The following is a 14,751-nucleotide window of genomic DNA, read 5'->3' on the forward strand; positions in this document are numbered from 1 at the left end:
GATAATCTAGCTCAAATTTACTGGCATAGAAGGGTTTCCTGCTTTGTCATGAATCACACACTCGCACAGTCAGTTAAGTCTGGCTGTCATTCACACTGATGGAATCACACAAACTAACAGCAGAAAATGTCTTCCGAATAATTAAACTGACAGTTCAGCTGGTGACAGGTTGTAATTAAGAGTCTGTTCTGGTGGAAGACTCTGTCAGCAAGTACAGCAATTCAATGTGAGCGTTCCTGTGGACGGATTCCTGAACATGCCCTTGTGTCACATTTGAATACACTTTTATTTCTTTGTGGCTACTTGGGTCTTTAAAAGTGTCAAATCTCTGATGGTCCTCATAGTCCACACAGAAGGGGAATGACAAGGATTTACATTTAGGAAAATATCTGATGATTGTTGTGTTGCCATGATGATCCGATCAGAGCCACTATATATATATATACGCGGCAGGTCTGAGCCAACAGCGTGGGAGAAGCTTCACAGAGACGTGAGCAGAGAAGGAGGTTGACACGGTGCAAGAAGGAAAACAGGAAGTCGACCTGGTGAATCGTTTGTAGAGAAGATCTAAAGTCAAGATCAACGCTAGTGAAGGACATAAGCAACAGTTCATATCTGCAAAAACACGGAGAAATGGCCGGGTATATAGACATTTTTTATTTTGGACATTTTTTGCAATGATAAGAAATACACAAAAACAGATGTTTTATGTTTTATCTTGTTTGTAGATTCAACTTTGGCTAGTTTGTTTTATTCCATTATCAATTTAATAAATAATTATTAGAGGTATATCATACAAAAAATAGTGTTGACTTCATAGAAAAATACCATCAACAATATTTTTTTTTCTTGTCTGTGTCCAACATGACAACCTGAAGTGCTGAATTTGGGGGATAAGTACCACCTCCTGGCCACTAGCTGGAGCTGCTGTCTCTTTGAGGGAGGCATCGTCGCCATGGACTGTAGGGCAGGGCCAGCAACAGGAAGAAGATCCCGCCCACGATGAGAATGGCACCGGCACAGCCCAGACAAGATACCGACCAGGAGAACTCATAGTGGAGAGGGACCGTGTGATCGCTGGCCAGGAAGGCGAGGACGGACTGGTGGAAGACCAACAGGGACAGGAGAACCAGCATACCTGAAGACACATGGCCCCAAAGGTTGGTCTACACAAGTCGTTTTAACTTCTCACAGGCAACACAACAATTACTGCTTATTGTTTAAGAGATCGTGCGACTTCCTGTTGTGACTTAAAGAATGGCTGGAAATGTATGTATCTTTGCATTGATGCCTGGAAAGATGTTTATACAAGTACGTCACACCAAAAGGCAATTAGCTAATTTAGGTTATTCTGAAGACCCCACAACATCCACTGAAAATAAGCTACCACTGACTACCAACAGACATACTGGAGATTGATTTGGACGTTGCAAAAATATTTATTTAGACTCCTCTCTTCGACTTTTTTGTAAGTAACAAACCGAAACAATAATCCATGGATAGGTTTCTTAATAATCTGATTTATACTCACTGTTTCAACACTGGAAACATGTATCTAATGATAGGGATTTTCTGTTGGTATATTAGGCTACTTTCTCTAAGTTAATGCATGGTAACATTATATTTAAGACAATGAAATGAAGAAAAGATAAATTATATTTGTTACAAAATTATGTATTAATTCATGACTTTCATAACTGCTGTGGTACAGGTGAATATTTCTGGCTTCCATTAAAAAAATAAAATGTCATTGCACGATGTCAATTCCAACTGTGATTGGAATCGGGATAATAAGGGGCGTGAGTCCCCTGACTTAAAAATGACTCTGATGTTATATGTATTTTAGGTATTTTACCTGATAAAATGAAGCAGACGGATGCTGGCTTGAGGAAGAAGAGAACTTCTTTACTGAGCGACATGGTGATGCAAATGGCTCCCATCATCATCAGGAACAGGCTGAACATGGCCAACATGGCCGCTGCCACATTCAAGTCTGTAGCAGAAAAAAAGAAACTGAATTATTGTATAACTTTGTTTTACATTTTGGTAAATATACTTTTACAGCTCCTGAACTGGATTGTTATTAGGTTTAAAGCGAGTTTATCACCCCAGTCTTATAGAGCGGGCTCAAAATAAAAGGTATTTATATTGTCTTGAATTTAAAACATTAGTCCAGACAAGCACGGATACCTTGTTCATTTTGTATCAAGTAATTTCTCATTTTTTCTAAATTACGCTCTTCTGAGGTATTGTCTAGTGATGATGTGACCGTTGTGTGTACTTTGACGGATAGAAATAAACCTTCCTGTGATAACAGGATAGTTTAACCACCTTTATCGGCCTTAATGTTCTTTCAACCACAAGTTAGCTAAGGAGACAATTTTGCCTCTTGGCTCAGCTCTTTCTTCATGCCAGCATAATTTAGTTTGTAGATTCCCAGACTAATAAATCGGTGAGATTGTATTTTAGTTACTATGAACTATATTGACTGCTTATAGATATAGGTATCACATGGTTTTATCTTTGCTAACAGTGTTTTGAATCGTGACATCTCTATAGCTGCTCGATACTTGAAGGCAACGTGGGAGGAACAGATTGTCAGTGAGCAGACAACAGTTGTGCTGAGAGGGAGAGAGAACATGAGAGGTGGCGGAGACAGTTGAATTTAAAAGGAGGAAAGATATTGTGAGAGAGAGGTTTGGAATTTAGATGCACGAAAAAATGTTTTATTTATCTTCATCCAGTGATGCTGGTTCTGATCTGCTGCCAATCTCATCCCACCTAAAATCTAGCTGCCACCTACTTTAAGACAGAAATGTGAGGAAAACTGTCATAATAATAACAACAGTACAACGATGTGATATGTTGTTTGTGTTAGCTTGTTTTATTCACAAATCTTTTGGCCGACTTTTAAACATTTGTACCATAGAAATAACATTCTCTTTATGTTTAGGGTTTTGTCTACGATCACAAAGATGGTTTAAGACAGCCGTAATTGAAATGGAACTACTAAATTAAAAAAGCAGATACTATAGAAAGTTGGCTTTATAGATTTTTTTAGAGTTGTTTATTAAAAAATAATACATAGTTTTGCTGATATTTTAGGTTGAAAAAGTGCTGAAGTAAAATATAAAATACAATTCAGACTAGGAACTTCTCTCTTTTTATGTTTATAGTTTTCATCGTAAGATTTCTGGTCGTCTACTGAGACTACAATTTAAAAAAGTATTTTGAAAGATAGTGTCTCTTTCCCATCCTTTGAATGCTCTGTCGTCCCACAAATGAGCTGCGTCAGGTTTTAAAGAAACAGGGAAGATAAGACCAGTCTTATCAGTGTCCAGTTCTCTGATTAATAGACTGAAACTCTCTGTTTTTGCCTTTAGGGGTTTCATTGGCGCCCACAAGGACAATGGTTAAATGACTGTGAGTGACAAAGAGACGACTCACTCTTCCTCGTGGTCTTCTGGAACATCACAGCATTTCCTCCGGTGGTAAAGAACTTGAAGAAGGTGCAGTTTGACTCTGCAGAGGAGAGACGCGTAACATATCAGGATAACCATCGGCTTCACATCTCCACTTTCTCAGAACAGATTTAATCTTAAATTAAGACGCCTCGTCTGGTGCAGCCTAACTAATCGACCGTGAACATCCGCCACCAGCTCAAGGTGACAAGCAAGTTTGCAGAACAATTATCCTTCGGTTGTGCTACTGTAATGAAAGAGCGGCCATTAAATAGACCGCGTCGAACATGGATTTAAACACAACTCATGCACACTTCACTCTTCATTAGCGTGATCAAAGCTAAGTCCTCGGTGGGTTCTAGTTCCCCAACCTCACACACACACATCCCATCTGTCAAATTATACCGTTCAACCATAGATGAAGCAGGATGGTGATGACAAAACTTACTTTGATCTATATATAAGCATGCTTCAATGATGGTGTTTCAGCTAAGATGTATGACCGACTCAACAGTCCTTGACACACAGGACCAACGTAAATGAGACTTTGTATTACGCGTCTCTTCATCCCATTAGATTCCGTTAGTACACTGAATTAATAAAATACAGCGTGGGGACTTTTTCCTGTGTGGTGAGCCGGCGAACATCTCCACAATCATCCTGTGCTCCGGCAGTCACAGGCAAAATAATACAAGAAAATCTTTTCGTCCCCATAGCGGGACAATATCACATAAATATATTTCCATTCAAGGTCCTAACCATCGTGTTTCTCCAAACATATCTGATACCAAATAAGAAGAATCTGATCGTCACGTTACAGATTTTAAATCTAGTAGATCACCTACACAAACTATTTTTGTCATGGCTCATTTGTTACTGATAATTCATGTCCCTAATTCCAATGTCCACAGTAGTAAGCAAATGAGTGGTGATCTCTGAAAGGTTCGAACCACATTCTTAATTTCTGTTATACTTTCGAGTGACCTCCATAGTAAGTAAGTTAGTAATATTTATTTGTAGGGCGCCTTTCTACATCAGGGACACAAACTGCTTCAACAATAAAAAGCGATACACTGTTAAAAATACATACAAATTAAAAAACTCTAAAAGACCGAACATAAGACAAACACAGTAGTCCCAGAAAATCAGGAAAAAGCCTGCACATATAAAAAGTCTTAAGATGTTTCTTGTAGGAGTCGGTAGACTCCAGCGAACGTAGAGGAAGAGGAAGATCGTTCCAAAGCTTAGGAGAAACAGCCTGGAAGGATTTCTCTCCTCTGGTCCGGAAGCGTGTTCAGGAACCACCAGTAGATTCTGATCCACAGACTTCAGAGCCCGAGCTGGGGTGTAAGGCTGGATCAGATCAGTGATGTAAGGGGAGCCTGACAATAAATGGCTCTGAAAGTAAGAACCAGAATTTTAATATTGATCCTGAAATAAACTGGCAGCCAACGCAGATTTATAAGCATCGGGAAAATGTGAGTTTTTCTACTAGAGCGGGTCAGAATTCTCGCTGCAGATTTTGTATTAACTGCAGGCGAGACAGCTCCTTCTTTTTTAGACACAAATATAAACTATTAAAATGTTCCAAACGAGAAGACACAGACGCATGGATTATAAACTCTAAATCGTGTTCTGACACAATTTCGATTTTTCATACTATATACTGTATGTTAATGTACTGCTTGTCTATAATGTTCATCTTGTATTGAAGCCCCCACATGAGCAACTGTTACCTTTACTTTTTTGTAGCTGAAGCTTAAAGCCTCGAACTCAGTCAGAAAAGTGAGTCTTAAAAGACCGGACTACTCTGAAACTTGATCCAAACCTTCGTCAACGCGAGGGTGAGGAGAAAATGAAAATAAAAATATCCCTTCCCAGTAAATCAACAGCTCAACATTACACAAACGGTCCAAAAAGCTGCGCATCAACCCCGTGCCAAGTACAAGCATTTTTTCACCTCCAGGCAGCTCAGCAGGTCCACAGCTCTCTCTCTCTGGGTCGATATCAGCCACCCAAAGAGTCTTTGTGCATCCCTTCCACAGGCCATAGTGAGCTGCCAGACATGTCTGCATGCACAAAGATCAATGGTCAGCTTTAAAACGGACGACTCGTGCATGATAAATCTATTTCACCTGGTTGTTGTAGAACGTTTTCATCGGTGCTAGTTCCACCCAGAACTCTGTGCCCACTCCAAGGACTGTCAGGACCACCCCCACAATGGCAACAAAGAAAGCCAATTTGATCTAGAGAGAAAAAATGAAGAATAAACTCACTCCGTGGATGAAGATATTGTTTGTGAGACAATAGACATTTGTTGCTTTCATAGAGTGAGAAGCATATTTACTTTGGTGGTTAAAAGAAACATGTAAATAATGACCTTTTTCAACATACTGGTTTATAAAGCTCTTAATGGTCATAGTCGATTACACATACTGTATCTTCATTTCTTTCATCAAGTCCACCCTTTCTAAGTAGTAAAACAAATGTGGACAAGCATATTTTAGTTATTATAGCCTGCACTAGTGGAACCATGTGAAGATCTGAGAGGTACAGAGAGTTATTACTTCTAACATGAACTGTTTTTATCTTGCTTTGTCATACATTAAGAAACAACTTCTCCAACAATTTCAATGGTACTCATCAGTATGTGTCAAAAAACTCAAGCATTGAGCTTCGTCACTGTGCGTCAACAAGCCAGGAAGTCTCCCCCTCCAATGATCTCATTGTATAATCAAAGCGGGGCTTGATTACAGCTGGCTGGAGGAGGAGTGAAGCCATTATTACGTATAATGGACTTCGCTCTTAACCTCTCATTCGTTGAGATTTCAGACGGGGGAGAACTTTATAAAGTAATAAGTTCAAAACATGGTCATGATGAGAGACTTACTGTATCTTGGAGAGAAAGACTTCAACATTTGAAACATGTGGGTCAGGAGAGTTGGGTTTTCACATTAGTTGCTCTTTAAGAAACTTTTTTTTATGAAAAAGTTTCTTAAAGTTTCTCAAATATATTTTATTAGAACTGGGAAATGTATATTTAATTTTTTCTTTTCTTTCAATGGGTTCAGCCCAGCCTAAACTCAAAGTCCATGATTGATTGAATGAGTTTCCTTAAATATGCACAATCCTTTTTTGTACTTTCATAAAAGTCAGTGTTTTCATCTTGTCATTCATTCAAGTCATGTTTGTAATTACAAATGTCACTATGTGGCAAAATAAATATAAAGAGCAGCAATGAGACAAAACTGTTTCTGATCCAGAGACAGAAGATACAACAGCAAAAGTTGCTTTAGTATCACTGCAAGCTACTAATTAAAGGACACTTAAGGGGGGGTCGCTGGATATTTGAGAACTCCGTCACATAGTATCTCTGGCATTTTAAATGCAAATGTGGCTGTAAAATACCGACGTATGGATTCAAGTTACTGCACTGGAACCAAGTGGGGTGCCGGAAGGAACCTGATACCAAATGTTAGCCCCGAGATGCATTAGGCACCAGAACTGGATACTCGAGTAGAAAATATAATAATGTTTTGAATCTTAATCATCTAAAGATTCAGCACATGCTTGGCCAAGCATTGGCATTAGTCAAGCCTAAGAGATGGAGGCTTAATATGGCCTGATTCACTAGTCTATGTGACCCAATAGAAAGTGTAGGAATACCATTTTTAAAGATGAACTCCCCAAACTTCCAAGAATATGTTAGTGTTTTAAGGACGATCAATGGAGTGTGTTATGTTTGCTCTACATGAGGGATTGATTTGAGTGTGTCCACGGGAAACATTGGATGAAACCATTTACCTTTCCTTCCTGGGCTTCACTCATGGCTTGTCCACTTGATGTTGTCCTGCGGCGCTTGTTCCCCCCGAAAGTGCTTCGTCCGGTCATGAGGCCGGCCAGGCCTCCGGCACCTTGAGCAGGTCCGCCCGCCGCCGCCCCTCCCACCGTTCCTGTGGCAGCCGGGGTTGCCATCCGGCCCTCCTCGTCGGTGACCAGAAAAGTTGACCACATGTTGTGACAAAATATCAAGCAACTAACACAGCAGGGCGGCGGCTAAAAACCACCTTAAGATATATGTTTATGTAGAAAAAGGTTACTATTTGTGCTCTAGCTAGCTTGTACCCAGGAATAATGTAGAAAAAAAGTAAGCAACTGAAGGAGTAACTTACAGGTTATTTGAAAAAAGAGGAGAAATGAAGAAGAGGTAGGTTTACAATGTTGTGATCAAAACATAACACGCTACTCTGAAAAGGACCGTTAAATCCTCAGTGAGAAGACGCAGGAATCAGCTGTGGGGGGATAAACTGCAGCTTTGTTGGCATAACAAGTCTAATGAATTATTCATTGTAACAAAATAAATATACAAAATCAGTTTCCTGTTAAGACTTTAAGAAGCTCAAGGTCAGTGACGACTGAAGTGTTGATTCCTAGAGGAAAACAAAAAAAAAGGAGAGTTCGGTCATTTTGTTTAACGTAATATTTTTAGGGCTTCAGATGAACACAGGTCTATTCTGAACCAGTCGTCAACCGTAATCCTGTGTCGAACTCTAAACAACTTCTCTAACAAAGTCTCTCCAAGAACAAATTAACATGAACTTTCTTTAAGAGTTCAGTTTCAAGCGTCACAGAAAAAGGAAGAGCCAGCCTTGAGCAAAAATCAAATCTTATTGTTGCCTTGTTTATTGGGTGAAAGTGTAAAATACCAATTACTAGATCAGAAATCACATCGGAAGTTAAAGAAAAACATTTTAAATTATTATCAGCTATAGCTGTAAAGTCGGTTTTGGAATAATGTGTTGAAAGAAAAATCCTGTAAACAGATAATAATTCTATTCATCGCCAACAATCGTTCTTCTAAGATAACCTGCATCTAATCCATCATGGAAGTTTCTCCAAACAAATTCTTATCTTTCATAAATGATGCTGTTTACAAACCAACAAATGATCGACCAACATCTAGATCCAGAAATGAAAAAACATTCTTGGATCTAGACTCATACGTCTTGATAAAGACAGTTTGGTAAATAAACCGTTCGTTCAACCTCTGACTGAGATAGTGAAAGTTAAGTTTATGACCCCTGGTGTGAGTTTGACTTTCTTTCTCTCACAAATCAACAACCTTATCTCGAATTAAAGTGACTCCATTATTGATAACAATAAACCACACCACCACTTGGTTTATACTTCTATTTATAAACTATTATTGGTTTTTAATTAAAGGAGAAAAATGAGGTTCAATTGTTGGAATAGTATCGGAATATATGTGTTGTTTAGTAGCAAGAGTGATATAAAGTAGATTCAATTGTGTTGGTTAGAGAAATGGTTTGTAATGTCATCGTTTGTCTTAGGGAAGGTCGAGGTTAGAGTTTGCGGTGGAGGGTTTAAAAAAATCCTTAACTTGTAATATAACGATCTTATTAATATTTGAATTTAACCTTGAACAGTGGTGGCGCTAGACATGAATGATGAGCAGAAAGATTTGATGAGCAGTTGTTTAAGAGACGCAATCTTAATAATTTTCATTCCAAGTTGTGCTCAAGCAAGTGTTTCTTATATCTGCAGCACACTAACCAAAACACCCTAGTACAACAAATACCTTCAACACAAAACCTGCAGGTTGTTTGCCAAACCTTAAGTCTATTCACAAATTTATTTTGAAAAGAAATGCTGAAGTGAAATAATTGCTCATTTTATTTGTAGGTGATAAAATACCTTGTCTTTATTTTATATATTTGACATAGACCAGATGCTCTGCCTGTAACAAATCTGGACAGAGAAGCAGAGTGGGGCGCTGAGAGAAGAGCTCAATTTCTGCTGTATGTAATCTAAGATTTATGGCATATTGTATTAACCAGCCTACTTAAACGATCCACTGGGATTCAATGTCATTTTAACAAGACCATTAAATGACCATGGACGGTCTTCTTCATGTTTAATGCAGCACAGCTGTACCCGGACCAATTCCTAGTTGGTGGAACTCTTCATTGACAATGGCAAAGAAAATAATTCTGATTCATTAGTAATATTATTTAATTTACAGTTTTAAAAAAATCCCCACGATGTCTATTTATCCTGAGTTCATTTGTAAGTTCAAATGAAATAGAGTTGGCACTTCTTGATTTAAAACCAACACTTTTCAAAAAGATTCCAAGACATCTAAAAAAAAGTCAATCCAAAGTTGGAAGGAATCGGTGTACAAACGACACACATAGCAAGTTATTCTTTTGGATACCAGATAGTGTGAAAGGCGCCATTAGACAGCCACCAGGTTGGCAACACTTGCAAACACACTTCAGATACCACAAACCAAGATTCCACAGCACTAGTTCTCCTAACTCGTGGTCAACGTTGCAACACAACAATCTGAGCTCTGGGCCCGGATCACGCTTCTTTGATTGACTCTAGTTTGAAACGATGCGTTTACTGTCGAGTGGGAATTCCACCTGCCACTCCTGTTGGTCTCCTTATAAGGAATCCGTTTCGGTGATGATGGAAATGTCACAATGAAACACGAGGAAGAAATTAATTACCGGAGCAACTCAAAACAAGTCCAATGTCTGAAAATACGCCTGGCCTCAAATCAGCGCTCACAAGCTTTTCAAACACCATTCACATGACTCCTTTTTGTCGGCTTCTTGTACGGCTTGAGGAGCAACAGTCGAGCAGATGTCGTTGTAGGACGCACACACATTTGTTTGAAAAGGTGCAACACTTACCGAGCCTGACCTGGAGTTTATGTGTACGGTCCTTTTCGGAGGGCGAGGCGAGGTGACAAGAGGAAACCAGGGAATGGGAGGTGGACGGGTGAGGGAGGGGAGTAGGGGGTGGAGGTCAGGGGGTGTTCATGTCATGTCTGAGATACGATAAGTGTGTGTGTGTGTGTGTGCGTGTACATTTGGGTGCAGAGCTAAAAAGCATAAGCAAAATGCCTGAGAGGAATATAGCCTCTTGCATTGGTGTGTGTGTACACGCGAGCATGTGTAATGCAGTAACCCTCAGCTCCTGTAAGCTTATCTGTTTACGCTAACGTGGACAGTTGTGCTGTAACAGTCTCTCAGCTTCAAGCTGCGCTTGTGTGAAAATGTGTCAGACAAACAACCCGCCTCCTTAGTAGCGTATGTGTGTTTGAGTGCGAGTGCATGCCCATGACTTCTCTATCCATCTATTTTTGCCCCCCACCTGTTAATGACATTAAAGCCGACACGGGGGAGAAGGCTCCGGCGGGGGCTTGTGTCGGCTCAACTTCGCCTGCCAGGCTCATGTCCGCGGCTGCAGCTTCCTTCCTTGATTGAACGAGGAATCGTAGATTCTGCACCTCGGAAGCGAGGGACACAGCTGAGAGACGTTCGGTCTTCGATTTGCCTGCTGTTTAACTTCTGAGAAATAAAATGTCAAACTGGAAAAAAAAATAAACGGCAGAAAGAATCACGATAATTCATAGGAGCAACGTTCAAATTTATACATATTTCTGTGAGGAACATTGTCTTCAGCCTTTATCATCCTTCAGCAGTTCATGAGTCAGAGCTGTCTCAGGAAAGTACTTCAAGAATCAAAGTAATTAAAGTGTAAAATAAATTAAGAATCTAACAAAAAACACGTTTCAAAACCCTGAACTAAATGTGCATGTCAACTGAGTTGCAAGAGTGTTTTCTCTTCTCTAGGGGGCGCTGCTCACCAAGTTCTTATGCCTTTGAACCTTGATCTGAAGGTTTAAATGTTTGAAGAGATTAAAAGAAAGCTGCAGGAGGAAATAAAGGTGACACTTGCTGACACAGGATATCACGTCCAGATTTTATAACAAGACCATCCACTGGAACCTGTCGCAGTTAAAAGAAAGATGATGTTTTTGTGGACAATTGCATTCTAAAATATAAAATAATCAGTTCATTATTTTAAATAAATGATAGCCCTTCATCTTCTTGTTGTTGGACCTCCAGAAAATGTTTGACTGCTGTATATCAGTAAGAATTTGGACTCAGTTGAGAAATGTTTTGCAACAAAAAAAATTGTCAATAACACAATAATGTGTTTGTCCTCATGTATAATTTATTAAAACAAGACATTATAGTTCAGTATGACAATATAGTTCAATATTAACAGGGCATTATAGACAAACATAATTGAGCTTATAGTTGAAATATGGCCTCTTAACAAGCTTCTAAAATTATAAATCCAGGATTTCATAATGTTTTAGAATGTTTATGCCAAACTGACAGCACACATTATAACTTATATAATTGAATCTAGTTACTCAAAGAACTACATACTATTACACATTCAATTAATTTTATTTATCAAAAAATGAAATTACGTTAAAGGATCCTTAAAGTAAAGTCACAACACTTTCATTTTATAATAACACATATTCCAAGGCTCTTCAACTATGTAACACCGAGGACCAGCTTTCAGGGGTTTTGTCGTGTACAGAGTCAGTGGTAATTGTTATGAGTTCAAAATCAAGTTTTTAATCAAAATTAAACTATTAACACAACTGTAATTACATGTAATTGGTTTTGTGCGGCCCTGTTACGGGCCAAATCCCAGTGGTTGGGAACCTCAATGTTTAAACATATTGCTATATGTGGAAAGTGTATCTTCACACAAAGCTAGTGTATTCAACTATATATAGCTGGCACCAGTGGGGGTTGGTGAATGCATGTCTGTCAGTTTGCCACAGTGACAAATGTTATCATCATTGAGATGCATTTTGTAATGTTGTTAAAGGTGATCAGGCATTTCGAAAATATCAGGATGATATACAAAACAATCCTGTTTAGTACCCTCTACATTTGTTTTTTTAACCAGATAAAATCCTATTCAGATCCCAAATCTCTTCACAAGGGTGGTACCTGGCCGAGGAAGGCAGCACCACTCAGTAAAATAGATCTAAAAAGCTTGCTATTTAGGTTCAGTTTGGAGAGTATTCCGAGAAGAAGGGGCAGAGAAACTCAAAGCTTTTTGTCCCATAATATTAAACAACTTTTTTCAGTTTTGGAAAATCACAATATTGGATCATTTTAAATTTCTCTCTCCAGCCATCGGCGATGTGAATGTTTGTGCTGTCCATGCAAACAAACGTCAATCACGCCAGAATTTGGTCTTAAAGATCGGATAGCTTGTCTGTGTCATTGTTCTGCTTCAACAACTGAACTAAAGCTTCTACAGAGCTCTATTGACACTTACGTGAGTTAATCTGATCTGTATGAAACTTTATTAGTTTACATTTCTTCTTGGAGCTTGATTATTATCAGGTTTCATCAACAATCATGTTGTTTTCTAGCATCATCAAACAAAAGCAAAAAACTCCTCTATCATCCCTCATCCCAAAAACCTCTCTGCTAAAAAGGTTCCCCATGAGATGTAAAAATGTCTTTGTTGGATCTTCTAACAACAGAAACATCAGCTTTGATCTCAGTAGGTGGATGAAAGTACAACAGTCGCTGAAAGAAAAGTGCTTCACAGGAACATTTTCCTTAAAACTAGTCCTACTGTCGCTCTTTTATTTACTTGATGAAATTCCAATTACATTTTGAGAGAGAGAGTGAAGACAACAGACACACAGCTGGCTTTAACAATGAAGGCGATACACTTTTTGTTTTAAAAGCCTTTTCATCAACACACACTCACTCCTGACACAACGTTCCATTTAGACTGTTTACTCTTCCATGCATTAGTTTCTCTCTCACGCCTACTTTAGAACGAGTTCAAATAGTTTACGGCGGTGTGTGAAGTGACAATACATTATTTTCATGGAACAGTCGATATATATGAATCAGCAAACTTTGAACCCGGTGTGTGACACTTGTGCATCTGTGTAGTTGTTAATAATGACCACAGTGAGGCAGCAGAAAGGCTAGATTGTGAGTCATGTGAAGATTATATCTATATATCTCTATATATGTGCATGTGCTGTACTCTTGCTCCCTCTTAATGCACGTATTAGTTGTGTATATGTGTGTATGCTCGTACTTACATGTGTGTGCATGTGTGTGTGTGTGTTTGTGCGCGTGAGTTAAAATTATCCCCCGCAAAGCCAATCCTCCTCAAGCTGATCAGTGTTCTGAACAAACTTGACCGCTCTGGACCTGAGGCAGGTGAGAACTTTTTATTCCTTTAAGATAATATCAGCATTCCAAGTGTCTGTAGCAAATACAAGTCGTAAAGAACTGCATACATTACATATTTGTTGTATGATTTCTTTATATTATTACCATTATTTTCTGATATTTCAATCTATGATATACCTAGAGTAGCTAGTCTAAGAATCTATCTTTCCTATCTCCTGCTTTATTATTTCTCTAATATATTGACTTGTGCTTACTTTTTTGTACTTTTCATTTATTAAAAACAATGTGTGGAGAAAAAAAACAATAGAAATTTTAATGGTGTCATAACGTTAACATTATGAGACTTTTTTTTTTTTTTTATCATATTTATCAATCATGTTAAATATTACTATAAATGTTTTCATCAACAGTGATGTATTACATATTATAAAATGTACTGAAATGCTAATTATAAAATGATACAGCTTCAATTTATTTGATTCTGCTTGTTCCTTAAATAAGCTAACGTTCCGCATCCCTCCCATCCTTCCTTGCTTATCTTATTATTTTACTTTTTCACTCTTATTAATGCACGTAACAAAAATAAATCACTTAGTATCTATGTGACTTCAGGCATGGAACATTTGTACCTATAGATAAGAAGTTCAATGTTCTCCTCATTCCCTTCAGCTTCTTGTTTAAATGGATAGTAAGGTGTAGTTTCCCCTCAAGCCTGTGGCAACAGCAGTGACTCGTACTTGACTGGTTAGTTGGTTTGTTAAAGAGAATTTAGTTCAGTAAAATATGGTTAAAATCAGGGTTTTGATTTCTGTCCATACTTACCATGTTTGCGAGGAACAAAATCAGTAGAAAATCCAACAAACAAAAAAAAGTAACACCAGCAAATAAATTGAAAATTAAATATATTCTGTTGATGTAACAATGTTTCAGTGTAGTCTCCTTGTTTAAGGCAATATTCTGGAATGCTTTCATTTTGTCCTACAACTCAGCTAAGTTAAAAAACTACCTTAAGCAACATGATTAACTTTTGCAACAGCATTTGTTTTGGTTAAAAAGGGGAAAAAAACGTTTTAAATCATGTATCAAGAACAATGTACATGTATTTTTCTACGGACTAACTTGGTTCTAGGATTCCTATCCCTGGCCTTAGTGTCGTCCTTGTTCTCCAATTACTAGTAATAATAATAATGATGAATTGTATTGTATGCCTTTCAATCAAG

The 14,751-nt window shown here is 38.3% G+C and overlaps 1 protein-coding gene across 1 annotated transcript; it reads right to left on the reverse strand.

Annotated features, from left to right (window-relative positions):
- Nucleotides 1-664: 664 nt before the first annotated feature.
- On the reverse strand, nt 665-10,347 carry LOC148083940 (voltage-dependent calcium channel gamma-6 subunit-like). The gene is made up of 7 exons (XM_087787199.1): nt 10,181-10,347; nt 7,266-7,891; nt 5,597-5,707; nt 5,422-5,530; nt 3,448-3,522; nt 1,856-1,993; nt 665-1,138 (listed from the first exon to the last, which is right to left on the reverse strand). Exons 2-7 carry the CDS (start codon nt 7,473-7,475, stop codon nt 915-917), a joined length of 867 nt encoding a protein of 288 aa, XP_087643325.1. The 5' UTR covers nt 7,476-7,891; nt 10,181-10,347; the 3' UTR covers nt 665-914.
- Nucleotides 10,348-14,751: the final 4,404 nt, after the last annotated feature.

This window comes from Callionymus lyra, chromosome 3, assembly GCF_982586985.1.
Source record: "Callionymus lyra chromosome 3, fCalLyr1.hap1.1, whole genome shotgun sequence".
NCBI classification, from domain to species: Eukaryota; Metazoa; Chordata; class Actinopteri; order Syngnathiformes; family Callionymidae; genus Callionymus; species Callionymus lyra.